The sequence below is a fragment of the Chanodichthys erythropterus genome, chromosome 24 (genome assembly GCF_024489055.1).
Source record: "Chanodichthys erythropterus isolate Z2021 chromosome 24, ASM2448905v1, whole genome shotgun sequence".
In the NCBI taxonomy this organism is placed as follows: domain Eukaryota; kingdom Metazoa; phylum Chordata; class Actinopteri; order Cypriniformes; family Xenocyprididae; genus Chanodichthys; species Chanodichthys erythropterus.
Window position 1 is genome coordinate 13,435,835 of NC_090244.1, and position 27,892 is coordinate 13,463,726.

Genomic DNA, 27,892 nt, shown 5'->3' on the forward strand with positions numbered 1-27,892 from the left:
TTTTCTTACTCTCTCTCTCTTTTTTTTTTTTTTTTTTTTTTCACTTAATTCCTTAGGAGTTTGTCATACTGCTTCCAGGTGCTTGAGTCATATCCTGCAGATCCAGGCATTTCTGTTCAGGTTTCACTTGAATAGGCCTATTGTGGTGTAGTGGTTAAAAACTTGGGTTGGTAACATAGTTTGAATGCTTGAGTCCCTCAAGGATTGATCCAAAGGTATTTCCATTCTACGTTAGGTTTTTAGTTGCTAAATTAAAAGGGATAGTTTACCAAAAAAAAAGAAAATTCTGTCATTTACTTCCCCTCAAGTTGTTTCTAACCTGTATAAATTTCCTTGTTCTGCTGTAGTCAAAAAAGAAAAAAATTTGGAGGAATGTTTGTAACCAAGCAGATCTCGCACCCCATTGACTACCATAGTATTTTTTTTCCCTACTATGGTAGTCAATGGGGTGCGAGATCTGTTTGGTTACTGACATTCTTCCAAATATCTTCCTTTGTGTTCAGCAAAGAAATTTATACAGGTTTAGAACCACTTTAGGGTCAGTAAATGACAACATTTAAATTTTTGGGTGAACCATCTCTTTAATAAGTCAAATAAATATTAAAATTGCTTAGCTATTATATAAAGAAAAATGTATTTTCAATTGTTTTTCAACAACTTATGATGCTGTTGTTCAATATATAGGGTATTAATCCAATAAATTACCCTGATGCAAAAAGTTGCATGCAATACAAAAATGTAAATATGTAAATAAAAATGAATTAAACCGAAAAATCATGCATTAAGTTGTAATTATGACAGGAAAAACTGCATTTCTTATTATTGATTTCTGGTAGAAATTCTGCAGATCTAAATTGTATTGTTAACGAATAAAGAATAATAACAATAATAAAAAATGTAAAGCAGATTCTGATATTTTTCCATACATTAGTGTAAATGAATAGGGCATGTCTAATTTGCACTGCTGCGTTAATTACAGTATTGGGTAAGTTACTTTAAAAAGTAACTAATTACTAGCAACTAATTACAATTTCAACAGAGTAATTAGATTACTAATTGTTCTAAAAAGTATTGCATTACTTATTACTAATTACTTTCTAAATCAGCCTTGACCAGTACAACAATACAAAGATAGATATGAAACTGCTCTTTTAATTCTTTCAAATAATATAAAATTGCATAAATTATTCTTGAACTGACAAAGGGAGAATGTTATATTAAAAACATGCATTTTAACATGCACTATACAATTGTTCCATAGTCTATACAGTATTTAATACAATTACATAAGAATTTAACTAATTAAATTACAGGAAAATGAAAAGTAATCCCTTAATTTACTTTTTTATTAAATTACATTAAGACATTTACAGTTATTATTTACTTAGAAATGCATTACACCCAACACTTGCTAATTGTAACCGGGGCGTTAGTTTAGGCCTACTGGAAGGTTTCGGGTCTCCCCTCTCAGTCCCTCAAAAAAAATCCCATAAACATTTTTGGAGTGTCGAATCTCTGCTCCCTCCTCCAGGGGGCGGGAGGGACACTATTCAACCCGGAACTGCGAATGTGATCAATTAGAACTTTCCGAAAACTTGGAACGAAATGTAACACCCAATCTATCGAAAAGAATCAAATAATTGTCGCTGTGTTTCGCGCGAACAAAGCGCAAATGTTTATCCGCTTGGCTACTCCGCCATCTCGCAGAGTGTGATTTTTTTCCCTCCCGCTTCCAACAGGTAAGACGAAACAAAATAACTTTTATTCGAAACCCTTTGGCTGCTACTTCTCTTTAACGTTTACCAAACCAAAACAGTTTTAAACGTGTACATGTTTACATTCATATGTTCGTTTTGTATTGGAATCTGTTCTGAATAGAACAACGACGCTTCAAAACTCCTGTTGATACTTCAAGACTGTAACAGCGTTATATACCGTTTAAATGTAAATAAACTGTCGGGTTTATATGCAAAGACGTTTGAATTAAATGTAAATGTCTGCTTATACATAATGTATACCCGACGTCAGTTATTACTGGATAATATGCATAGCAATAAATCTTCAAACATGTGACTAATAATCTTTCTAGAACTTTTGGATTTGCTGAAGGAGGGTGTGATTGAGAAAATAAATAAAACCTGGCAGAAAAAAATGTGTGATGTTTGATTTGGAGGTTGGAGGTCTGTCAGAGGGTGGCACGGATGAAATTCCAGGCATCCTGATTTCCTCCATTCACTCCCACTGGGGATCAGACTGAATCAGACATGCACATGGTTCACAGGGCAAGGATCGGTTGCGAATGCTTTCAGCATACCCCTAAACTAGTAGATTAAGCCAGTTTTGACAATTTGGTTCTTGTTGCAGCCATTTCTCAACTCCAAAAATAGAGTGTCGGGAGGGCTGTGCTGTCACAACTTCTCTCAGAGCGTGCTGAGGCATGCTGGGAATGGATTCTGGGAAACACAAACATTCAGTCTGTGTCAGACTCAGCAGTTCTTATCCGAAGCGTAGACGGAAGGCCTTGTCTTACAAGTAGTTTAATCCGCTTGAAAGAGCTCATTATTGTGTGGAGGTTTTCAATCATGTGGGTTAGATTAGTATCAAACTGAGTGATCTTTCTGTGAATAATCAGCACAAATCCTGGAGATGTGATAGAAGTTACAGCTGTTATGTTGTTTTGGGTCCGTTTAGTGTATTTCACTCAACCTAGATTTCCCTTCCAGTGGGAAGTCTTCTGAGGACACATATGGAAGTACTTGAGTCTGTTTAACCATTCGGCAGAGGCTCCGTGTGCATGTATATCTCAGCCTCAGATGGGCCGCCCGCAGTCTGTTCACTGACTATCTGATGCATATTACATGCAAAAATAGCAAGAGCACAAGCTTCATGCCGATTGGCTGGCTTTAAAGGGGATGGTTCACTACAAAATGAAATTTTTTTTCTCACTTATCTCATATTGTTTCAAACCTATATGACTTTCTTTTTTCTTTGAAACACAAAAGATATTTTGAAAAATATCTCATTGTTTTGTCCAAAAAATGAAAAGCATTGTTTTGGATCCCATTGACTTTTTTTTTATTATTATATGAACAGTGACTGTTCTTCAAAATATGTTTTTTGAAAGTTGTACATGTTTGGAACGACATGAGGGTTTGTTAAATGATCACAAAATTTAAATTTTTGTCTTAACTCTCCCTTTAAGACACATGTTTGCAGTGCACTGGGCTGCTATCAACTTTTGAGGAAGAAGAATTTTAAGGTTTTAATTGATTGACATCAAATCCTTGAAAGATATTCAGAGGTTTTTCTTTTTTTTTTTTTTTTAAGAGTTAAAGGATTAGTTCACTTTCAAATCAAATTTTCCTGATAATTTACTCACCCCCATGTCATCCAAGATGTTCATGTCTTTCTTTCTTCAGTCGAAAAGAAATTAAGGTTTTTGATGAAAACATTCCAGGATTTTTCTCCATATAGTGGACTTCACCAAACGGTTGAAGGTCAAATTACAGTTTCAGTGCAGCTTCAAAGGGCTTTAAACGATACCAGATGAGGAATAAGGGTCTTATCTAGCGAAGCGATTGCTCATTTTCGAAAAAAAAATACAACTGGATATGCTTTATAAACACAAATGATCATCGTGCATGTGCTTCTGCTTTCTGTATTCTTCAAAAAGCTTACACTGTATGTCCTACGCCTTCCCTATTCTACTTACGGAAAAAAACGAAACTGGTGCCGCGTTTGTTCCGTAAGTTGAATAGGGAAGGTGTAGGACATACATCAAAAACCTTAATTTCTTATCTGCAAAAGTGGACTAGACTTAAAAGGATAGTTCATTTACTCACCTTATTTCTCCAGTTAAACACAAAATAAGACCTAAGATTTTGAAGAAAATTGGTAACCAGACAGTTGATGGCACCCATTAACTTCCATAGTAGGAAAAAAATACTATGGAGTGCCATCAGCTGTCTGGATACCGACATTCTTCAAAATGTCTTCTTTTGTGTTCAACAGAAGAAAGAAACTCATACAGGTTTGGAACAACATGAGGGTGAGAAAATTACAGAATTTCCTTTTTTGAGTGAACAATCCCTTTCATACTGATAGTCAGAAATGTAGGAGTGACATAAAAAACGAGCGCACATCATACACCATTAATCTCAGTATGCTGAGTTAAAGTAACAAAGCACAACGTGAGAGAGACACACAAGTTCTCCTTTAAAAGAGGAAGAACCCAGAACACACAGTCAACCTGAAAATAGAATTAGTGACACATTTAGAGCCCTAGTGCCTGTCCGTACATTTCACCTCAGTGGCATTTTGGTATGTTTTGAAATGTGTCAGTCAGTATACTGGTGTTAGGTTAGGGTTAGTTTCTCATACACTTTGAAACAAATGGTATATGTATTAAACCACCCAGCACTGCACAGAATGCATTTGAATAGTTCTTGTACATTGTTTTTAGTGTTTATTTCCTGTATTTTCTCCCCTTATCTCTGTTTCAGGGTTGTAGACGCTCATCTTTCAAAATGCCACAGCAAAAAGATATAGTAAAGATTGCCATTCAGATGCCGGGCGCATACCCGCAGCTCATTCAGCTAGACCAGGTGAGCCGTTATTCACTTCCTGTCATAAAAGGGATATTCACCAATGTGCATGCAAATGTCCGAAACTCGTCGGCAGTCAGCATTTGAGGAATAACAGCACTGTTCATTCAGTGTCATACTGAAGTCCATACAGATAAATTACATTAAGGGTTTTATGCAAATGAGGAAGTTATGTCTAAATACTGTGCGTTTGAATTTTAAGAAACTGTGATTTTTGCAGTTTCCTGACAAGTGCAATATATTTGTGAAAATGTTAAGATAGCAAGTTTAAGTTTTGTAATAGCAACTTTCACTTTGAATGCAGAGATGATGTACACAAGTATACCATTTTATTGGATTTTTTCTTTATTGTATCAGAATTGACTCATTCTCACTCGTTTTAAACAACCTTTCTGAGTAATCAATACTAGATTAAAATATATATTAAACTTGAGAACAATATGGATATGTAACAGAAAAATAAACATGTATTTTTTTAAAAAGAGCATTACTAGTATGTTCTGAAGGTAGCCTATATATAACCTTTAAGTTATTTACAATATGTGTGTGTATATAGGTAATATCAAAGTCAGCTACACATTACTTTTTGTATTTGACTTTGTAAGTACTGACATTTTTTTGCTCACCAGCCACTGTGGGTATTGGTTTTTCAAAGTTTCTAGCCACTCAGCATTTTCACTGGCCATAATTTTGACATCAATAACATGGGGAAAAACTGCCATATAGATATTTTTTATATTATCTCATAATTTGGCAGCAGGTATATTAGGCTGCTGTCACTTAAATCCCTGACAGCCCTAACTATGTTTTCTTTCTGTTTACATTGACATAAAACTCAACGGACTGTGTTTACAAACCCGATTCCAAAAAAGTTGGGACACTGTACAAATTGTGAATAAAAACAGAATGCAATGATGCGGAAGTTTCAAATTTCAATATTTTATTCAGAATACAACATAGATGACATATCAAATGTTTAAACTGAGAAAATGTATCATTTTAAGGGAAAAATAAGTTGATTTTAAATTTCATGGCATCAACACATCTCAAAAAAGTTGGGACAAGGCCATGTTTACCACTGTGTGGCATCCCCTCTTTTTATAACAGTCTGCAAACATCTGGGGACTGAGGAGACAAGTTGCTCAAGTTTAGGAATAGGAATGTTGTCCCATTCTTGTCTAATACAGGCTTCTAGTTGCTCAACTGTCTTAGGTCTTCTTTGTCACATCTTCCTCTTTATGATGCACCAAAGGTTTTCTATGGGTGAAAGATCTGGACTGCAGGCTGGCCATTTCAGTACCCGGATCCTCCTTCTACGCAGACATGATGTTGTAATTGATGCAGTATGTGGTCTGGTATTGTCATGTTGGAAAATGCAAGGTCTTCCCTGAAAGAGACGATGTCTGGATGGGAGCATATGTTGTTCTAGAACTTGGATATACCTTTCAGCATTGATGGTGCCTTTCCAGATGTGTAAGCTGCCCATGTCACACGCACTCATGCAACCCCATACCATCAGAGATGCAGGCTTCTGAACTGAGCGCTGATAACAACTTGGGTTATCCTTGTCCTCTTTAGTCCGGATGACATGGTGTCCCAATTTTCCAAAAAGAACTTCAAATTTTGATTCGTCTGACCACAGAACAGTTTTCCACTTTGCCACAGTCCATTTTAAATGAGCCTTGGCCCAGAGAAAACACCTGTGCTTCTGGATCATGTTTAGATATGGCTTCTTTTTTGACCTATAGAGTTTTAGCCGGCAACGGCGAATGGCACGGTGGATTGTGTTCACCGTTTTCTGGAAGTATTCCTGAGCCCATGTTGTGATTTCCATTACAGTAGCATTCCTGTATGTGATGTAGTGCCGTCTAAGGGCCCGGAGATCACGGGCATGATGATAACTTCAAACTCTTTGCAATTTTTCTCTGAGAAACTCCTTTCTGATATTGCTCCACTATTTTTTGCTGCAGCATTGGGGGAATTGGTGATCCTCTGCCCATCTTGACTTCTGAGAGACACTGCCACTCTGAGAGGCTCTTTTTATACCCAATCATGTTGCCAATTGATCTAATAAGTTGCAAATTGGTCCTCCAGCTGTTCCTTATATGTACATTTAACTTTTCCGGCCTCTTATTGCTACCTGTCCCTTCCTGTACTCATTTGGAATGTGTAGCTCTCATGAAATCCAAAATTAGCCAATATTTGGCATTACATTTCTAAATGTCTCACTTTCAACATTTGATATGTTATCTATATTCTATTGTGAATAAAATATAATTTTATGAGATTTGTAAATTATTGCATTCCTTTTTTATTCACAATTTGTACAGTGTCCCAACTTTTTTGGAATCGGGTTTGTACATGAATACTCGCCAAGACTGACATTTTGATATTGTTTTGTGTGTATTTGACCGTTTAAGTGCAATATGTGGCAAAAAATAATTAATAATTTAGTACTTGGAGGGGGCTTTACACTTTTGGTGTGAGCATAAAATCTGTGGGAATGAGTAAAATTATGCTCAATACACACAATCCCATGCCGAAATTCAAGCCCTGTAACACCAACAATATTTATCCGGTGCAAATGAAACTAGTGAGTGAGGGGAGGCGGGTTTGTGTCAGATGAGAGAGAGAGAGAAAGCGCAGCTGGTATCGTGTATCTATTCTTCAGAAAATGAGCATTTTCAGGTATTTAAGTATCTCTATGTATTAAAAATAATCTATATTTTTGACAACACTACATTGGACTTAGTTCCTTATTCAACCCGCCAAAGTGGCTAGTAGTAGTGACCGTTACACGCCACTGCTGAAATCCACCCGCATTTGGTGGGTTGGTGGGTGTTAAAGGGTTAGTTCACCCAAAAATGAAAATAATGTCATTTATTACTCACCCTCATGCCATTCCACACCCGTAAAACCTTCTTTAATCTTAAAAACGCAGATTAAGATATTTTAGTTGAAATCGGATGGCTCAGTGAGGCCTCCACAGCCAGCAATGTCATTTCCTCTCTCAAGATCCATAAAGGTACTAAAAACATATTTAAATCAGTTCATGTGAGTACAGTGGTTCAATATTAATATTATAAAGCGACGAGAATATTTTAGGTGCGGCAAAAAAACTAAATAACGGCTTATTTAGTGATGGCCGATTTCAAAGCACTGCTTCGTGAAGCTTCGGAGTGTTATGAATCAGTGTAACGAATCATGATTCGGATCGCTTGTCAAACCGCCAAACTGCTGAAATCACGTGACTTTGGCGCTCCGAACCGCTGATTCGATACGCTGATTCATAACGCTCCGAAGCTTCACGCAGCAGTGTTTTGAAATCGGCCATCACTATAGAAGTCGTTATTTTGTTTTTCTGGCGCACCAAAAATATTCTCATCACCTTATAATATTAAGATTGAACCACTGTACTCACATGAACTGATTTAAATATGTTTTTAGTACCTTTATGGATCTTGAGAAAGGAAATGTAATTGCTGGCTATGCAGGCCTCACTGAGCGATCAGATTTCATCAAAAATATCTTAATTTGCGTTCCGAAGATGAACGAAGGTCTTACAGGTGTGGAACGACATGAGGGTGAGTAATAAATGACAGAATTTTCAACTAACCCTTTAATGTCAAGTCCTGATTATAAGTGTTATAAACTCTCTTATTATATAAAGTTCGAATTAATTATATAATATTCTTATTATAAAAGTTTCTTTATAATAAAGATGCAAAATATCTTATAACACATTTGAAATTGATTTGGTCTACATGATCAAGGACTTTCTGTTTCTTACAAATCAAAACCAATTAGTTGATTCTCAATTATTTTGAATAAGCTATTATTGCCGTCTACCCGGTCGAATCATTGGGTGAACAAATGCTGAGCATATTCACTATCTTCAGAGGCTTTGATCCCATTGTTTGGGACGTCCTTACAGAATGTGTTATTGTCTTGAGGGCCCAGCCATTGTCAACGAAGCTCTCCTTTGGGTTTTCTAAACCATGAGATAACTAGGTTGAAGTATGAATGAACCCGTTGTGTGACTCTGATTGGTACTTAAGGATTAGAAAGAACCACAAACCCCCACTGACCTCGCCATTCCCAGCGCTTCCACTCGCTGCCAGCTCATTCACCACAAATTACAGGCCACCGATTGGTCTACCACCGAACACCAAAATTTCGAATCGGTGAGCCACAGGAGCTGCCACAAATTATGAGATATTTCATTTGTTGACTTTGGAGAAGATTTGTCTTTTTGTTGTAGTCATTTTAGTAGTTCGACTTTAACTTTAAGTTTTCATTTTTCATATAACATTTATTTTATTTCAGCTTAAAACAATTTTGTTTAATAGTTTTAGTTAACAATAACACTTCATTCATTCATTACAAATTCAAAAAGCCCATAAAAATACCAAAATGTTTAATTCAGAAATTAACAACATGCTAATCATAAGAGTTGTATTCAAATCATTGCATTTATGAATTGCATTTTTAGGCATTTTTTTAAATAAATCTATACGTTGAGACAAAAAAAAAAACGCCTATTGCTCATATTTTGTCTTGTTACCTAGTGTACAGTTAATGAATTTCATATTTTTCTGTCTTGTTTCAGAAAAAGCCCCTCACTGCTGTCATAAAAGAGGTTTGCGACAAGTAAGTCTGTGTTTTTGACTCCAGAGGTCTTTGTGTTTTTCCATAGCTGAAATGTCCATGATTTAAAATACCTGTTTTTGTAAAGGGTGTTGTATTATTTTTGAAGGTGGAATCTTCCGGGTCCTGACAACTACGCTCTCCAGTATGCCGACGGGATCCAGACATACATCACTGAATCTGTAGGTCATTTCCATCATGTATAACTATATATATGTGTGTAGACTTTAATTTGATAATGTCAGATGTTCTCACTTATCATCTGATGGTCTATATTTGTTGTTGATTTTGGGTGGGGTCAGACATGGACTTCATGCTGTGTTTGCTCTGTTTCTGTCTGTCTGTATCCTATGGATGTGACTTTGAGAGCTGATGATGGTGGGTTTTAATGTACTATCATTAGTTTGTATCATCATGCTGTGTGAGAGTGTGGAGACTGAATTCCCAGACAAGTTGAGGCAAAGGCTTGAATTACAGTAAACCCGCAAGCCTTGTGCTGCACTCAAATTGGGCTTTTGCACACCTTAAGTAGATGCAAGCATCATCATGCACCATCTGTAGCAGAAAATACTGGAATAATGAAGCGATACTATAGACAAAAACAACACAACATGAAGTTTCCTTTGACATATTTAATCTACACTGTATCTAAAGGGTTAGTTCACCCCAACATTTTGTCATTTACTTTCCCTCATGTATCAAAGCTGCAAGACTTTGGTTCATCTTTGGAACACAAATAAAGACGCTTTTGATGAAATCTGAGAGCTTTTCTGTACCTCCGTTGACACAACTACCACTTTGACACTTCAAAAAGTTTCTATGAATTGAGTGGTTTAGTCCGTATTTTCTGAAGAGACACGATCACTTTATATGATGAACAGATTGAATTTAGGCTTTTATTCACATAATGGAGAGTACAGTCAATGGAGAGTACAGAACTTCTTTCTTTCTTTCTTTCTTTCTTTCTTTCTTTCTTTCTTTCTTTCTTTTCTTTCTTTCTACATGTCTGTTTTTGTTGTTTATCTGTCTCTTTCTCTTTCTGTCTGTCTTTGTCCTTTCTTTCTTTGTTTCTTTCTTTGTTTCTTTGTTTCTTTCTTTGTTTCTTTGTTTCTTTCTTTCTGTCTTTTCTTTCTTTTTTCTTTCTTTGTACATGTCTGTCTGTTTTTGTTGTTTTTCTGTCTGTCTTTGTTCTTTCTTTCTTTCTTTCTTTGTACATCTGTTGGTATCCTTTCTTTCTTTCTTTCTTTCTTTCTTTCTTTCTTTCTTTCTTTCTTTCTTTCTTTCTTTCTTTCTTTCTTTCTTTCTTTCTTTCTTTGTACATGTCTGTCTGTTTTTGTTGTTTTTCTGTCTGTCTTTGTTCTTTCTTTCTTTCTTTGTACATCTGTTGGTATCCTTTCTTTATTTCTTTTTCTTTCTACATGTCTGTCTGTTTTTGTTGTTTGTCTGTCTTTCTCTTTCTGTCTGTCTTTGTCCTTTCTTTCTTTCTTTCTTTCTTTGTATCTTTTTTCTTCTGTCTGTCTTTATGTCTCTTTCTTTTTCTTTCTGTCTCTCTTTGTTCTTTCTCTTTCTGTTTGTCTTTCTTTTCTATCTATCTATATGTCTGTTTTTTTCTTTCTGTTTATCATCTATCTCCATCTGAATCGCCTTCTATCTCTCTTTTTTTTTTTTTTTTTTTAGTTTCTTGCTGTCTCTATACTTTATGTGCAAGTGATAATGAAGTCTGTTAATAGCAGTATCACTTCCTGTACGCTGACTGTTGGCTGCTTTATGACTTTTGTTCTAGAACCGCCTGGACATCAAAAATGGCAGCATCCTGCGTTTAACCAAAGCGCCAGTGAGTGTCTTTGTGACCTTTTGACAGTGACCGTATTTAACTATCTTAGAGTATCTAAACACAGCTCTTCACTCAGGCTTTGTTTTAGAATCAAAATGTACACAACCACAGTACCAAGTAATAGCCATGTTTGCTTTCTCATTGATTTATAACCTTGTGTTTGTCAGGGCCGTTGCGCTGAAGATCTGTATAAAGGCATTCAGAGTTCAGACTCCGGCGTGCGCTGTGACTCTCTGAAGCTGCTAGCCACCGTCTCCACCGACATCACGTTCGCCCAAGAGTTTATCAGTCGTGATGGACACTCCCTGCTCGTCAAGATAGTGGAGGACGCTCACGAGTCAGTTTGCTGTCTGTCTTTGCCCCATTTCTCCAGCTTACAGTGTTTTATTGCTGCCCAATATAATGATCAAACAGGTAAAAGTGTGTGTTCTTTCTCCAGGGCCCCTCTGATAATGACACACACTCTCACTGCATTCATGGAGCTCATGGATCATGGCATTGTGTCCTGGGAGAATCTGTCCAGTGTCTTTACCAAAAAGGTATTAAGCTACACACACCCTTCACATCCATAATACAGTATAGACACTGTTTATAAATACTGAATTCTGATTGGTCAGTTGTAGCATTCTGCAGACAAATATTTTATATTATATATTATTTTATAGTATATTAATAATTCATTATTTAAATTCTTTATATATAATTGAAATCATTTATGTTCACTACCAATAATATTTTTAATATTCTAATATTTTTAAAAAATGATTTTGAAAGAAGTCTCTTATGCTCACCAAGGCTGGATTTATTTAATCAAAATTCCATAAAAACAGTAATATTGTGAAATATTATTACATAATAGTTTAATGTATTTTAAGTGGAATTTTATTCCTGTGATGGCAAAGCTGAATTTTTACTACAGTCTTCAGTGTCACATGACCCTTCAGAAATCATTCTGATATGCTGATCAAGAAACATTTTTTATTATTATCAATGCTGAAAAGAGTTGTGCTGCTTAATATTTTTGTAGAGACCATGATACATTCTTTTCAGGATTCTTTGATGAATAGAAAGTTCAAAAGAACAGCATTTATTGGAAATGGAAATCTTTTTTAACATCATAAATGTCTTTACAGTCACTTTTGATCAGTTTAATGCATCTTTGCTAAATATAAATATTAATTTCTTTCAAACCAATTTTTTTAACCAACCCCAAACTTTTATACAGTTATGTATTTATTTATTTTAATTTATTATTATTATTATTATTATTATTATATTATTATTATTATTTTACAAAAGCATTGAAATAAAAAACAAAACAAAATAAACCATACAAGAAAGAAAAAAATAGATTTGAAGAGTTTTAAATATTAAATCACTAATGATGATAATAAAAGAAGTTATTATCACAACTCATGTATTATCTCAGAATAATACCCTTTCAGGGTAATACAAGGTACTCTGTCATCCTGTCTGTGTTTATTTTGTGATGATAATGTTTTTTGCCTCCCATAATTTTACTTTTCTGATGTTGTGTTGCTGTTTATTTTGATTGGTTACCTTCGCTTGTTACCTATTTAGTCACGTTTGTTTTTCAGATTGCCAGTTTTGTGAATGCAAAGGTGCTGGACACGTCTATCCAGCAGGTGTCGCTGGCTATCCTGGAGAGCATGGTGCTCAGCAGCAGTAGTCTGTTTAATGAGGTCAAACAAGAAGTCACCCTCGAGAGACTCCTCTCCCATCTCCAGGTGTAAGTAAAGAAGGGTGCTTGATTATTTGGCTGTTTTAACTTTTTGGAGTATTGCAATGTTTACTTTATGGGTTTGAAAGAGGAAGAAATTCTTTAAACTGTGAAATGCACTACATAAATGACAATAGATGACAATGATGATTCTATATTGAGGTACGTTTAGGCTGATGACCTGCTAAATTAAATCTGAAAACATTGACTAAGGCCCTGTTTACACCTGGTATTAAGATTTGTGGACGACTCTAAATACAGGTTTAAATGGGGTCTAAAACATTTTGAGGGATTAGTTTGCTTTCGGTATTCAGATGTGTGTTACATAATTAATATAGTTATAATAATGTAACTAAATTTGTTATATAGTTACAGTTATATGTACAATATTATATTGTGCAATATATATGTGTGTGTATGTAAAATATATATATATATATATATATATATATATATATATATATATATATATATATAAATAATAGAATAAATAGAATATCAATTCAAATATACTATTTATTTTATTATCATCTCACACATGGATCTGCTTTTTTTCACTTTTATAACAGGACGTTTTCTATGCTATAATTTCTATAATATAGTACATATATGGCATCTTATTAAATAATTAGTATCAAACAAACTATAATTCGTATTCTCAGTGAATAAAACAATACTTATTAAATGAAAAGATAAAATAATAAAAAAAATGATTGCACAACCACCAAATCGGTGGCGCTGTGCACTAAGTAGGTTGTAAATTGCCATTAACCAAAAGGAGGAGGAGGAAGTAGAATGCCGCGCTTTTTCTTAACGTCTGTTTCCATGGTGAATCATCGATTCATCTCTCTGTTGAGAATGTCTTGCGTGTTAACCGGGAACATACTCTGGGTTGGCTGAACTTACTCTCTGGCGTGTTTTTGGAACCAGCATACCTCGAGTAAGCAAGGTTTGGATTAATCAACTAAGAGTTCAGGGTATATGTGACAGTAAGTTAACCTTGCTTTCTGGAATAAACCCCTATCTAAAACGTTTTGAGCTGGTCCAAAACAGATGTAAACGGGGTCTAAAGCTTTCTGAGCTGGTCCAAAACAGATGTGAACGGGGTCTAAAGCGTTCTGAGATGGTCCAAAACAGATGTAAACGGGGTCTAAAGCGTTCTGAGCTGGTCCAAAACAGATGTGAACGGGGTCTAAAACGTTCTGAGCTGGTCCAAAACAGATGTAAACGGGGTCTAAAGCGTTCTGAACTGGTCCAAAACAGATGTAAACGGGGTCTAAAACGTTCTGAGCTGGTCCAAAACAGATGTAAACGGGGTCTAAAGCGTTCTGAGCTGGTCCAAAACAGATGTAAACGGGGTCTAAAGCGTTCTGAGCTGGTCCAAAACAGATGTAAACGGGGTCTAAAGTGTTCTGAGATGGTCCAAAACAGATGTAAACGGGGTCTAAAGTGTTCTGAGCTGGTCCAAAACAGATGTAAACGGGGTCTAAAGTGTTCTGAGATGGTCCAAAACAGATGTAAACGGGGTCTAAAGCGTTCTGAGCTGGTCCAAAACAGATGTAAACGGGGTCTAAAGCGTTCTGAGCTGGTCCAAAACAGATGTGAACGGGGTCTAAAACGTTCTGAGCTGGTCCAAAACAGATGTAAACGGGGTCTAAAGCGTTCTGAGCTGGTCCAAAACAGATGTAAACGGGGTTTAAAATGTTCTGAGCTGGTCCAAAACAGATGTAAACGGGATCTAAAACATTTTGAGCTGGTCCAAAACAGATGTAAACGGGGTCTAAAGCGTTCTGAGCTGGTCCAAAACAGATGTAAACGGGGTCTAAAGCGTTCTGAGCTGGTCCAAAACAGATGTAAATGGGGTCTAAAACGTTTTGAGCTGGTCCAAAACAGACCCGTTTTTTTTTTGTTTTTGTTTTTTTTAAGTTAAAACAAAAATAAACCTGTTTCTTCCTTTGTCATGCAAGTAAATGTTTCTTCCTCATTCAGAAAATACCTTTTGCTGTAGTTCATCATGTAGATATTTATCATGTTTACACTACACCATGTATCTTTTGGCCCTTAAAAAAACTCATACATTTTGCGGAAGAACATTAACACAAGTAACAGACTACTGCTGCAAACCTATTCTGAACCAGAAGTTACATAGTGTTCCGTTAAATCAGCATTATAACATGAATAATTCTCATTTCCCTTCCTTTTTTCTTTTTCTTTCGTCCAAAATGTACTGTAGCACAAACCAGCAGCTGCAGACTAAGGCCATGGCTCTGCTGATGGCAATGTTGCAGGCTGGTAGAGAGAAAGATAGACAGGTGAGACTGGTCGTGTTCTGTCTCTCTGATATGTTGGTTTTGCTGCCACTGTCTGTTGAGATTACAATAGTGCAAGCAAAATAGAGAAAATGTTTTTGAAAGGTATTTTGCGAGTGGAAGCTCTATTATAAGAAAGTCTGATTCATCCTTCCCATCACAGGAATAATTTATTTTTAAAAATGTATCAAAATAGAAAACAGCTATTTTAAGTTGTGATAATATTTCACAATAATTCTGTTTATTTTAAACTGTTTTTTAAAAATCGTTTCAGGAGCTCTTTGAATTTCTTGAGAAGAGGAACCTACGACAGTACATTCACAAGGTGAGAAAGTTTTGAAGCTCTCGTCTATTCATATGATACTTCCTATTTTAAAAAGTCCTGTTACAATAAGCATTTTCCATTGCATCACAATCTGTACATGACTTCAGTACCAATATAAAGGTCAAAGTGCACCCCCTATAAAGGTCTCCTATAATAGTTTTACATGCATCCAAGGTCAAAAACTATTTTCTCATAATACACATTCTATCATCCCCTCTTTTCTCACAGTGTCTGAAACGGTTCAATAAATGATTCGGTCTCTCTAATCCCCTCCTTTCTGAGAGCCTACTCTGCTCTGATTGGTCAGATGGCCCAGTCTGTTGTGATTGGTCCACCAATTACAGTGCATGTCGGAAATGAAAAGCCCATTGCCATATCTGAATTTCAGCTCTGGATACACAGTGATACGAAGAGTTCAATATATTAAAAAGCATAATAATAACTGTAACTGTTTGCAGAACATCATCCACAGCTCTAGTTCAGTAGGAGATGAGATGGCCCACTACCTCTATGTGCTGCAGACGGTCCGTCTAAACCACCTGGAGCCCCGTATGAGGACGCCTCTAGACTCCTACAGCCAGGTTTACTTTCATTCTGCAGCTTCATTTGATTTCTGAGTCACTCAGTGCACTTATATTTCTCACACACACACATTTGCTCCCATATCCTTCAGGAGCAGAGGGACATGCTCCACGGGCTACGGCAGGCCGCGTTTGAGACAGAAAGCGAGAGCGGTCTGAGTAATGAACGTAGACGTTCGCTCTGCGCTAAAGAGTTTAAGAAGCTTGGCTTCTCTGTGAGTGTCACAAGTTGTAGAAGTGTGAATACTCCACCACAACAAACCTTAAGGCCTAATTTTAAGTATGTTTCTTGTGTTCTTTGTGTGTCAGAATAACAGTAATCCTGGTCAGGACTTGAGCCGGTGTCCTCCGGGTCTCCTGGCGTTGGACACCATGGCGTATTTTGCCTCGCGTTACCCTGACGCTTATAGCAGGGTGAGTGAGCCCACATGCCTTTTTTGTTATATAATGTTGACAAAGAGTTTTTGGTGCCAGTATACATCCCTATATCAGTATGCATTGACCCATAAGTCTCTGTCTATCTGTCTCAGTTTGTGCTGGAGAACAGCAGCAGAGAGGACAAACACGAGTGTCCGTTTGCCCGAAGCAGCATCCAGCTCACGCTCATCTTGTGTGAGATCTTGCGCATCGGAGAACCCCGTGAGTGAACTGACACATCACTGGAGATGGTGGCAATGATCAGATGAAGATTTATAGGTTATGTCTTGATAGAAAACAAAATATGGTTTTGAGGGCCAATATGACTTTGCATCACTAGAAATCTTGTATATTTTAAAATGTAATTTATTCCTGTAATGGCAAAAGTGAATTTTCAGCATCTTTACTCCAGTCTTCAGTGTCACATGGTCCTTCAGAAATTATTTTAATATACTTATATATATGTTTAATAAAAATATATATATATTTTCTTGTTGTCATAAGCTCTTACTCATGTCTTGTCTGCTGTAGCCTCTGAGACCGGCTCAGACTATCACCCCATCTTCTTCGCTCAGGACCGACTGCTGGAGGAGCTTTTCTGCATTTGCATTCAGCTCCTCAACAAGACGTGGAAAGAAATGAGAGCCACGCAGGAAGACTTTGATAAGGTAGATCATAACATTTACAATCTCTGTGCTGAAAGGGACTTTTTCCACATCCTCTTTCTTTTCATTGTGTAAAAGTGTTGGTCTGCTCTTACTGAAACTAAAGTGTATTTTTACACTATTCATAGCATTTTAATTTCCCCCTCATTTTCCCACTTAGAATATTAAAGGATTAGTTCACTTTCAAATGAAAATTACCCCAAGATTTACTCACCCTCAAGCCATCCTATGACTTTCTCCTTTCTGATGAACACAATCGAAGATATATTTATACATGATGCATCCGAGCTTTATAATGGCAGTATGCGTTACTAAATGATTATGAGCTGAAGAAAGTGCCTCCATCCACATCCATCTATCATAAACATATTCCACATGGCTCCGGGGGGTTAATAATGTCCTTCTGAAGCGAAGCAATGCATTTGTGTAAAAAAAAAACCATATTTAACAAGTTATGAAGTAAAATATCTAGCTTCCGCCAGACCGCTTTCCGTACCCAGGTGAAAAAAAAGTACATTTCTATAATGTACTTAAAGTGCTCTATTTTCACGCACTAATTTTGTACTTTAATATACTAAAAATTCTTCTTTAGTACTTCTTTAGATAATCTTAAGAACACGTAAGTGTACTCAACTGTGCTATTTTGAGACACCATGAAATATGAACTAAAATGTGCTTTTAATATACTATCTCTGTATTTAAAAATGTATTTAGATACCACATATAGTACATTTGAAACTATACTGTACTAAAAGTGGTAATTAAATACATTTTTAAATACAGAGATAGTATATTAAAAGCACATTTTAGTTCATATTTCATGGTGTCTCAAAATAGCACAGTTGAGTACACCTAAATGTTCTTAAGAAGTACTAAAGAAGATTTTTTAGTATATTAAGTACAAAATTAGTGCACGGAAATAGAGTACTTTAAGTGTACATTATAGAAATGTACTTTTTTCACCTGGGTATTCAACTTAGGAAGAAAGTGTAAACTGGCGTCGGTCAGTTTTTCCGTAAGTTGAAAAAGGAAGGCGTTGAACGTAGCGTAACCTTTTTGAACTGCGAGAGTTTTACAATTTCTTTGTACGTTGAACACGGAAGGCAGTCTGGTGGAAGCTAGATATTTTACTTCACAACTTGTTAAATATGGATATTTTTTTACACATATACACAAACTGGCTTTTTTTTTTTTTTTTTTGCTACTGTACCTTTAAGACTTTGATATGTAAATAACCTATTTTATGATTCATGTAATACTGTAGCTAACATTGTCATGATGATTCAAGTTTTTAAAAACTGAATAGCTGTAGATGCAAATGTGGGCATTGTTTTAAATGTGAATAACATCTTAATAACCTGCATTATTGGCAAAGTTCCATAAATTTTTCAAAATAACAAGGAAAATTCTGCTGTCCATGATATATTAAAGTCAGCATGAAATTAAATTGGACCAAATTTACTTTTAAATAACCAATTTAACTGTGTTCTTATTGTTCTATTTTAAAAATGATTAATTTTTAATTATTGAAATATAGCTGAAAAAAAATAAATATTAGATATTAAGTTGTAATATTAAGTTGAAGTACTGAAATTACTGAAATTAAATAATAAAAATTAAAGCTAAATATTTTTATTTAAAAAATAAAATAAAAATGACAAAAGAACAGAACATTACTAAAACTTACACTAAAATTAAAATGAAGACTGAAAATAGAATAAATGCTAATATAAAGTTATATTAAGTATGGGTAAAATTGGCTGTTAACTTTCGTTGGGTTTTCGTGTTGACTTTAAAGATCCAAACAAGTCATGAAAAAAATAGTGCATTTTTAAAGTATTATTGCCTATTATTTTAAGATCAAAGTGTATTCTTGAAGGCTTTATAATAATATAATTTGTCACTGAATCACACAATAGATGTATCTGAGAAATGACCAGCTGCAGCAGTGATTTCTATTTTATAGAACAAATGGATATTGATCGGTTCATCTGGACATATCTGAGAAACGTCAAGGTGGTGGAATGACAAGCATGCTGCATCCTTTGTGTATATCAACATTCCCTAAATTGTTACGTCTCCTTTTCTGATGTTAAAGAAAGCGTCCTTCCTCCGGCCCAAACCATTCAGCAGTGCAACAAAACAGACCTCCATTTAATAAACGCTTTCAGGCCGTAAACCTTGTGACTCTTGTGACCTTTGGGATGGAGCGAGTGTCCAGCTGACCGGCCTGTCTTTTGTTTTCGCTGACCGTCGCCCCCGCAACACCGACCTCACGGGCAGAGACTTTAGAAAGGGGTATTAGAAGAACAAAAGGAATCCCGCTCCCTAGCAGAAATACAGATCAACAGTAAACCACATCCCAAAAATAGCTTTTTAAATTGCGTTTTCAGTGCAGACTGTGATGTGTTGTCTCTGTTCTGGGAGGTTTTTTGGAAAAACTAATGTGTTCAGAAACAAGTGGCTCATATTTAACAATTCAAGGGTTTTCTTGATGTTGAACATGAGAAAAGTAGCAAAAGTTGAGCTCTTATTTTACCTCTAAGGGGAAATTACTCACACTGTGTGTGTTTTCTCATATAACTTACTCACTTTACTGCTTTTTTCCCTCTCTGCACACCCTAACTGTGCTGTTTCTCATTAAAGGCAGTTAACTGTTGCTGGCATAGTGGTGTGAACTGGTTTGCTGAGGCCTGTGTGATTTGAAGTGTGTGTTTGTGTGCTGTTTTAGAGGGATGTGTATGAGTTTAATGGGGGGCATCTAGAGGGAGGGACCATACACTTTAACACATACACACACCCAAACACCAATACACACACAGTGTCACTGTGGTTGTGAGGGGACCACAGCTGCTGCTTTCACTTTGGCTGAGGTAGGATACGTGTTTTGTCTCTGTGTTGTAGGACTAGTGACGGAATAAACATTTTCTTATTTTATTTCAATAACCAAGATATGAAGGATGATGCAGATGATAGCAGTATGTTGTGTACATGTACGTGTTGTAATTTAGTTTAAGATGGAAATTAAATGGTTAATAGGGAGGGGATACATTTATATTTAAAGAAAAGTGTTGTCATTTTTAAACCTTTTTCTGTCATTTTTTTCACCACTTAGAAAAGACCTTAGACATTTGGTTTAAAAATGGAAAGAAAATTGTATAAAAATGTATGATTCACATTTTGTAATGAGCAAACTTAATATTAAAACATTTTAATTTAACATTTTTTGGGGAATTGTTTAATTGTTAACACATGCACAACATTGCTGAAATAAAATAAACATATTATGCAATATTTACTTGTGCAAGTGACGTAAAAAGGAACAATCAAATCAAATAATCAAATGTTGTTCAACCAAGTAGGCAGTGTTATTATGCGATTAACTAGATCTGATTATTCAAAATATGTCACATAGACTATTGTTCAAAAGTTTGAGAAAATTTGAGAAGTTAGAACTCTTATTCAGAAAGAACGCATTGATCAAAAGTGACAGTAAAGACATTTATAATGTTATAAAAGATTTCTATTTTAAATAAATGCTTTTTATTTGAACTTTCCATTCATTAAAGAATGTATCAGTTTCCACAAAAATATTAAGCAGCACAACTGTTTTCAACATTGATAATAATAAGAAATGTTTTTTGAGCAGCAAATCGGCATATTAGAATGATTTCAGAAGGATCATAATGTAAAACTGAAGACTTGAGCAATGATGCTGAAAATTCAGGAATACATTACATTTTATATTATATTCTTATTAAAGTTTTGTGAGTTGTTGTTGTTTATTTTACCAGGTGGGGGCAGCAAATCCCACAATCTGATATTTTAAATTCAGTCATTTGATCTTTTTTTCTGCACAAATATTTGACCAAATAAACTCTAAATGTTTGTTTCAATGGAAGTTCCTTACATTGTTCCCTGTTTTGTTATTTTAATTAAGCAATAAAAAAAAAAAAAATTGACCAAATTGGAAGAATTACACATGCAGTAACATACCTCAAATACCTCTAATTAATTTACTTCCATTTTCCAAAACACAAATACTTGAATAATACACTGAAATGTTTTATAATATTGTTTTAGTATTGTTGTCGGCTAACGTTCCCTCTCTTCCGGTTGACCGAGCGTGTCATTGCAGTTCTGTCTGTCTCACAGCTGGACACTCACTTCAAGAGAGACCCATATTTTCATTGTCCGTTTCTCCTCCCCTGCTGTTTTATTTGAGTTTCCCCCATCTCTCCTTTTCCTTTCCCTTCCATTTCTCTTGACCTGAAACCCAGAGACATGTAGTTCAGGGGTGAATGAGGTCAAGCGTTGTGTGTGTGCGAGTAGTCATCGGGGTATTGGAGGAGATGGGGACACTGTGGAACAATCACACACATTGCAAATATAATATCAGATTTTTTAAATAATCACATTTTCTCTAAAGGTGATGCAGGTGGTCCGGGAGCAGATCACCAGGACTCTGTCCAGTAAGCCCACATCTCTGGAGCTCTTTAAGAATAAGGTGAACGCATTGAACTACAGTGAGATTCTCAAACTCAGACAGACGGAGAGACTCCACCAGGAGGAGACGCTTTCTCCACCTGTGCTGTAAGTAGTGATGGATGAAACGAAGCTTTGAATCAATTGAGTCGATTGCTTTGCACTGTGATTCACGCTGGTGACGCCTGCTGGTCAAAACAGTGTAAACTCAGCCCAAACACACATAAAAACACCTTTTACAAACCAAGTGTGAATTTATTTAATAGATTACACTTTCAGCAAAACCATTTAAAAGCTCAAATACCATTAAATATGAAGTGTTTGTATAATGTGTTATTTAATTAATTTGTATGGCTTGTTTTGTCTGTTTTATGAAGAGCTTTGTTAATCATCCAATAAGAGACTTTTATTTACTATAAACTTCCTTTTATTATACAAATTAGTCATTAAAAATGTTTACTGATCTGTGATAAATATAAACACTGGTTCTACTGTTTCAAAACAGTTACAACATGACATAAAGCCTGAAACTTTGGCAGTTTTATATGGAAAGTAATTTCCACCAGAGTGAAAAAGTTAGACCCTTCTTCTCACAGTTCTCACAATTCTGGCTTTTTTTCTTCAGAATTGCAGAAAGAATTGTGTGAGAAAATGTAGCAATAAACTTTTTTAATTTGTATTCCATAGCAAAAAGATTACCAGAATTCCCCAAAAAATTATGAGGTAGATCATGAGGTAAATTCGCAATTGCAAATTCAGGGAAAAAAGTCAGGATTGTAAGATATTGTAAGAGCAATTGTGAGAACTTGTGTAACTCTCCTGTTCGAACCATCTGCTCTAAGCTGGACTCAATCCTGGGTCAGGTGACATGGTTGGGCCCTCTAACAAGGAGGCTAAAGTCTGCTGCCTCTTGAGATCAGGGGAGTGATGTTTACACGCACAGCTTTTACCGGCTTACGTCCATTACACTCGCAATTGTGAGAAAAAAAAGTCAGAATTATATATTTATTTATTTTTTGGACCGTCTGTTTTGATCATACATTTTTAGTAGGGCTGGGTAAAAAATATTGATTTCTCGATTTTAATCAATTCTCATTTTTATGAACCTATATCGATTCTTAAATCCTTCTACGCCAATTTGTTTTTATAAATATAAACATTTAAATCATTCAAATATGCATTAAATATTGGAGTGTGCTTACTTCCAAGTGTGCATTCTACTCCATTTTTTAAAAATATAAATATAAACATTTAAATCATTCAAATATTCATTTTTGTATTAAAAAAAAACCCAAATTGGAGTAGAATGCACACTTTGAAGGAAGCTTCCTTCCAAAAAAAGGAAGTGTGCTTCCTTCCAAGTGTCCCCTTTTTTTGTTGTTGCAATATTTAATTGTATATATATAAAAAAAGAATGTGTGCAAGTGTGTGCTTCCTTCCAAGTGTGCATTCTACTCCAATTCGTTTTTTTATATACATATTAATATTTAAATCATTCAAATATTCGTTTTTTTTAATATAAAAATATTTTTTTTGTATAAAAAAAAAAACCCAAATTGGAGTAGAATGCACATTAGGAAGGAAGCTTTAAGCTTTGAAGTGTGCTTCCTTCCAAGTGTGCATTCTATTCCAATTTTTTTTTTTTTTTGCAATATTTAATTGTATAAAAAAAAGAATGTGTGCAAGTGTGTGCTTCCTTCCAAGTGTGCATTCTACTGCCTTTTTTATTTTTATTTTTTTCAATATTTGTATTTAAAAAAAAAAAAGTTCAAAGTGTGTGCTTCCTTCCAAGCGTGCTTGGAAGTGTGCTTCCTTCCAAGTGTGCATTCTATTCCAATTTTTTTTTGTTGCAATATTTAATTGTATAAAAAAAAGAATGTGTGCAAGTGTGTGCTTCCTTCCAAGTGTGCATTCTACTGCCTTTTTTATTTTTATTTTTTTCAATATTTGTATTTAAAAAAAAAAAAAGTTCAAAGTGTGTGCTTCCTTCCAAGCGTGCTTGGAAGTGTGCTTCCTTCCAAGTGTGCATTCTATTCCAATTTTTTTTTGTTGCAATATTTAATTGTATAAAAAAAAGAATGTGTGCAAGTGTGTGCTTCCTTCCAAGTGTGCATTCTACTGCCTTTTTTATTTTTATTTTTTTCAATATTTGTATTTAAAAAAAAAAAAGTTCAAAGTGTGTGCTTCCTTCCAAGCGTGCTTGGAAGTGTGCTTCCTTCCAAGTGTGCATTCTATTCCAATTTTTTTTTGTTGCAATATTTAATTGTATAAAAAAAGAATGTGTGCAAGTGTGTGCTTCCTTCCAAGTGTGCATTCTACTGCCTTTTTTATTTTTATTTTTTTCAATATTTGTATTTAAAAAAAAAAAAAGTTCAAAGTGTGTGCTTCCTTCCAAGCGTGCTTGGAAGTGTGCTTCCTTCCAAGTGTGCATTCTATTCCAATTTTTTTTTGTTGCAATATTTAATTGTATAAAAAAAAGAATGTGTGCAAGTGTGTGCTTCCTTCCAAGTGTGCATTCTACTCCAATTCGTTTTTTTATATAAATATTAACATTTAAATCATTCAAATATTCGTTTTTTTATAAACAATTTTTTTTAAATAATTTTTGTATAAAAAAAAACCCAAATTGGAGTAGAATGCACACTTTGAAGGAAGCTTCAAGCTTTGAAGTGTGCTTCCTTCCAAGTGTGCATTCTACTGCCTTTTTTTTTTTTGCAATATTTGTATTTAAAAAAAAAAAGTTTGCAAGTGTGTGCTTCCTTCCAAGTGTGCTTTCTACTCCAGTTGGTGTTTTTATACAAAAAAAAATCATTTTTTTTATAAATATTTAAATAATTCAAATATGCATTAAATATAGCAACAAAAATTTTGAATTGCAGTAGAATTGCAGTAGAATGCACACTTTGAAGGAAGCACACTTGGGAAAAAATGTGAATAGAAATCGAATCGAATCGTGAAAATTGTGTCAATACCCAGCCCTAATTTTTACACACATGTTCTTTGACACTCTTTTTATTCCATATATTGTGAGATATAAACTCACAGTTGTGAGGGAAATTCTGTGATGTAAACAAGCTTCCATAGATACACTCTCTGAATCACTGATTCGAAACAAATGATTTGCAAGTTTTGAAGCTTTATGAAGCAGTGTTTGGAAAGTGGCCATCACTAGCTGTAAGTCACCAACTTTTACAGAGTTATAGTGATTGGCACAATTGCTCTGATATTTTCTCGCTGTCTTTGCGTCTAGTGAGCTGAAGGAACGTCTGAAGCCGGAGCTTCTGGAACTCATCAGACAGCAGAGATTAAACCGCCTGTGTCACGGAACGCTCTTCCGGAAGATCAGCAGCCGACGGAGGCAAGGTGAGACTTCAAGATCCTCTGAGGAAGACCAGAAAAATATATCATTTGGTCCTTCTGTCTCGAGTAATTGTTGTTGTCGGGTTTTTTTTCTTTCAGACAAGCTGTGGTATTGTCGTCTCTCTCCTAATCACAAAGTCCTTCACTATGGAGATGTAGAAGAGGAGACGGAAATGCCCTCCATCGAGGCTCTTCAGGAAAAGAGTAAATGCACTTGTGTCCAACTGCTCTAGAATAAACATGTTCACAAGATTCTTAAGTACATGACCTCTGGCCTCTTTGGAAAAATCATTTCATTTTAATATCCCCTCAGTTCCTGTCGCAGACATCAAAAGTGTGGTGACAGGTAAAGACTGTCCTCATATGAAGGAGAACAAGGGAAAACAAACCAAGGTATGATGCTAATGTTCATCAATGGTTTCTGTTCATTCTGAAAGTCAACATAAAATAACAAATAACTTGAGATGCCCCGAAAAGTGTAAATGGCCGATACTGATATATTAAGCATGTAAATGTCTGATATTAATTTAAATAGTCAACATAAATAACAAAATTAACTAGAGATTCCGTTTCTTCCAGTTTTCTTTTTGCAGGTTTACTTGTTTAATTAGATAACAAAACTGAACTGTAATGCTGAGGTTGTGTTTGGTTTGGCAGGAGGTGTTGGACTTGGCTTTCAGCATCACATATGACGTTGAGGAGTATAGCTTGAATTTCATCGCCTCTTCCAGAACAGATGTGAGTTGAATGTGTTTCCCACTACTGAACTGCTGAAAGCCTTCTGTTACTGTAATGTTAACTCAATTCAACTGGTATTAATTTAATTGACTTTAGTTTTGGGTAAAAATCCTTGTTCCAGTAGCCCAATTCCATGTTTTGTTTTTTGTCTTCCAGTTCTGTCTGTGGACAGACGGGCTTAACGTGCTTCTGGGCAAAGAGATGAGCAGCGAGAGCATGCGCAGTGAACTAGAGATTCTCCTCTCTATGGAAATCAAGCTCCGCCTCCTGGACCTGGAAAATGTCCCGATTCCAGACACAGCCCCGCCAATCCCCAAACCCCCCAGCAACTTCAACTTCTGCTACGACTTCAGCCAAGCTGAACAATAACATGAGCCCTGTAAGCGTGCACTCAGAAGTGGTTACTAAAGCGGAAAACAACTCTAGGCTGAAAATGGCCACTCGGTGGCAGTAGAGATGCAGGTTCTCAGATTGGGAGACATTGAATTCAAATTTCAGGGCTTGATATGAAAGAGCACTTTGAACAATCACAGTGAGGTTGCAGAGCGTGTTTGTCTGTGGTGCTGTGCTATAATATAAGTGCCTGCGGTGAACATGACGGTCTTGCATTAAGTGTTTTTTGACGTCTAACATGCCTTTTTTGTCAAAACTTGTACAACAGACCTGTTTGAAATGCTTAACGCACACTTTTTGTCTCCTTTTTTCTCCTTTTTACATGTTTAGCTTCTACCAAAATTATACTAAAAGGCATTAAATGACATTGAGCAGCTTATTAGGGAGGGAAAAAAGATCAAGCATATTTTAATGTTGTAATCTTCATTGATTCCCTTCATAATGACCTTGAGACTCAAAATGGTACTCAACTGTGGTACGATGTTATAAAGGTTAACTTTTAAAACAATCACAGAGTTTATTGTGGAAAAATATCCATTGCATCATCATTAATGTGCCTGGAAGATCATGTTCCTTTTATAGATTGAGCATCATAATGAGTAGAACAGTGTAGGTACATATGCAGATACGCACAATGTGAAACTCATTTATATTGATGCATGAACGGCATTACTGCAATGGCAGCATGCGCTGTTTATTTATGTTTTCATACAGGTTGTATTATTAGGTGCACATAAAAGGTCAGTGTGCTGGATTAATTTGCCGATTTGTGGTACTGAAGTGGGATTAAGATGGTTTGTGTGTTGTTAGAGGAGTAGTTTGACCAAGCGTGGTTTGAAAACACTTCATGAGTATATTGGCACGATTTGATACTTTCAGCCTTGTCACATAATCAATCATGTTTTCAACTTACACTTGATGTACATAACCTCACATTTTATTTTTGGTTTAACTACTAGCCTTTTTCCCATCAGTTCAAAATACAGTTATCCCCGTAGGAAAATCATGTTTCTCATGTAAAACATTTAGCATTTTATCAGTCAGGTTTCATCCACTGTTTTGGTTTAAGATCTAAATGTAGTTTTGTCCTTGCATAACAAGCACTTCATAGTATGTTGATTTTAAAATACATACGTTTCGAGATCAAAAACGAGTAATTCTGTGATCCTTTTGTATAATACCTTGATGGAGCTGACAACTTTAATGTGTGGAAAAACATGCAAGGTTTGCTATACACACTTGTGTAATCCATTTGTGTTCTATTGTGGTAGTCACAAATCTAATGACATTGATCGAGCAAAAAAACAATCCATGTACTGTAATTGCTGTTTTGTATATAGCTTTCCTTGTTAAAATTCTGGTATTGTGTAACAATCTTGATCAATGATGTGGCCATATTAATTCCAAATTTGTTTATTCTTTGTATGGAATTAAAGAATATTATCATAATAGCCTTAATGTCTTGTTTTTGTGTTCATTATTACAAATCCTGCAGGAAGAGGTGTTAGAGAGGCCAGCGGGTCTGATCAACCTGTGGTCTGATTGGGTCATAATGCCCCATTACAGTCGCCATAAACTGTATTGAATAAAGGGTTAAAATAAACCCCAGAAAATAAGGGGCGTAACCCTGTGACAAAAATAGTTTTTTATAAATATAAACATTTAAATCATTCAAATATGCATTAAATATTGAACAAAAAAATATTTTTTTAATACAAATTTAAACATTTAAATAATTCAAATATGCATTAAATATTGAAAATTGGAAGGAAGCACACTTGGAAAGAAGCACA

At 35.4% G+C, this 27,892-nt stretch overlaps 1 protein-coding gene across 2 annotated transcripts; it reads left to right on the forward strand.

Moving 5' to 3' along the window:
- Positions 1-1,541: 1,541 nt before the first annotated feature.
- Positions 1,542-27,547, forward strand: elmo3 (engulfment and cell motility 3). 2 transcript variants are annotated; one of them, XM_067379655.1, is made up of 21 exons: positions 1,542-1,739; positions 4,503-4,604; positions 9,214-9,254; positions 9,361-9,433; positions 11,035-11,085; positions 11,253-11,422; positions 11,525-11,624; positions 12,684-12,835; positions 15,060-15,138; positions 15,410-15,460; positions 15,919-16,041; positions 16,134-16,256; positions 16,351-16,455; positions 16,572-16,680; positions 16,990-17,126; positions 21,553-21,716; positions 24,859-24,971; positions 25,068-25,172; positions 25,282-25,361; positions 25,626-25,706; positions 25,863-27,547. In XM_067379655.1, exons 2-21 carry the CDS (start codon positions 4,527-4,529, stop codon positions 26,073-26,075), a joined length of 2,148 nt encoding a protein of 715 aa, XP_067235756.1. In that variant the 5' UTR covers positions 1,542-1,739; positions 4,503-4,526; the 3' UTR covers positions 26,076-27,547. The 2 variants fall into 2 exon arrangements, with proteins under 2 accessions (XP_067235756.1, XP_067235755.1); XM_067379654.1 differs by having other exon boundaries at positions 11,253-11,624.
- The last annotated feature ends 345 nt before the right edge of the window (positions 27,548-27,892 follow it).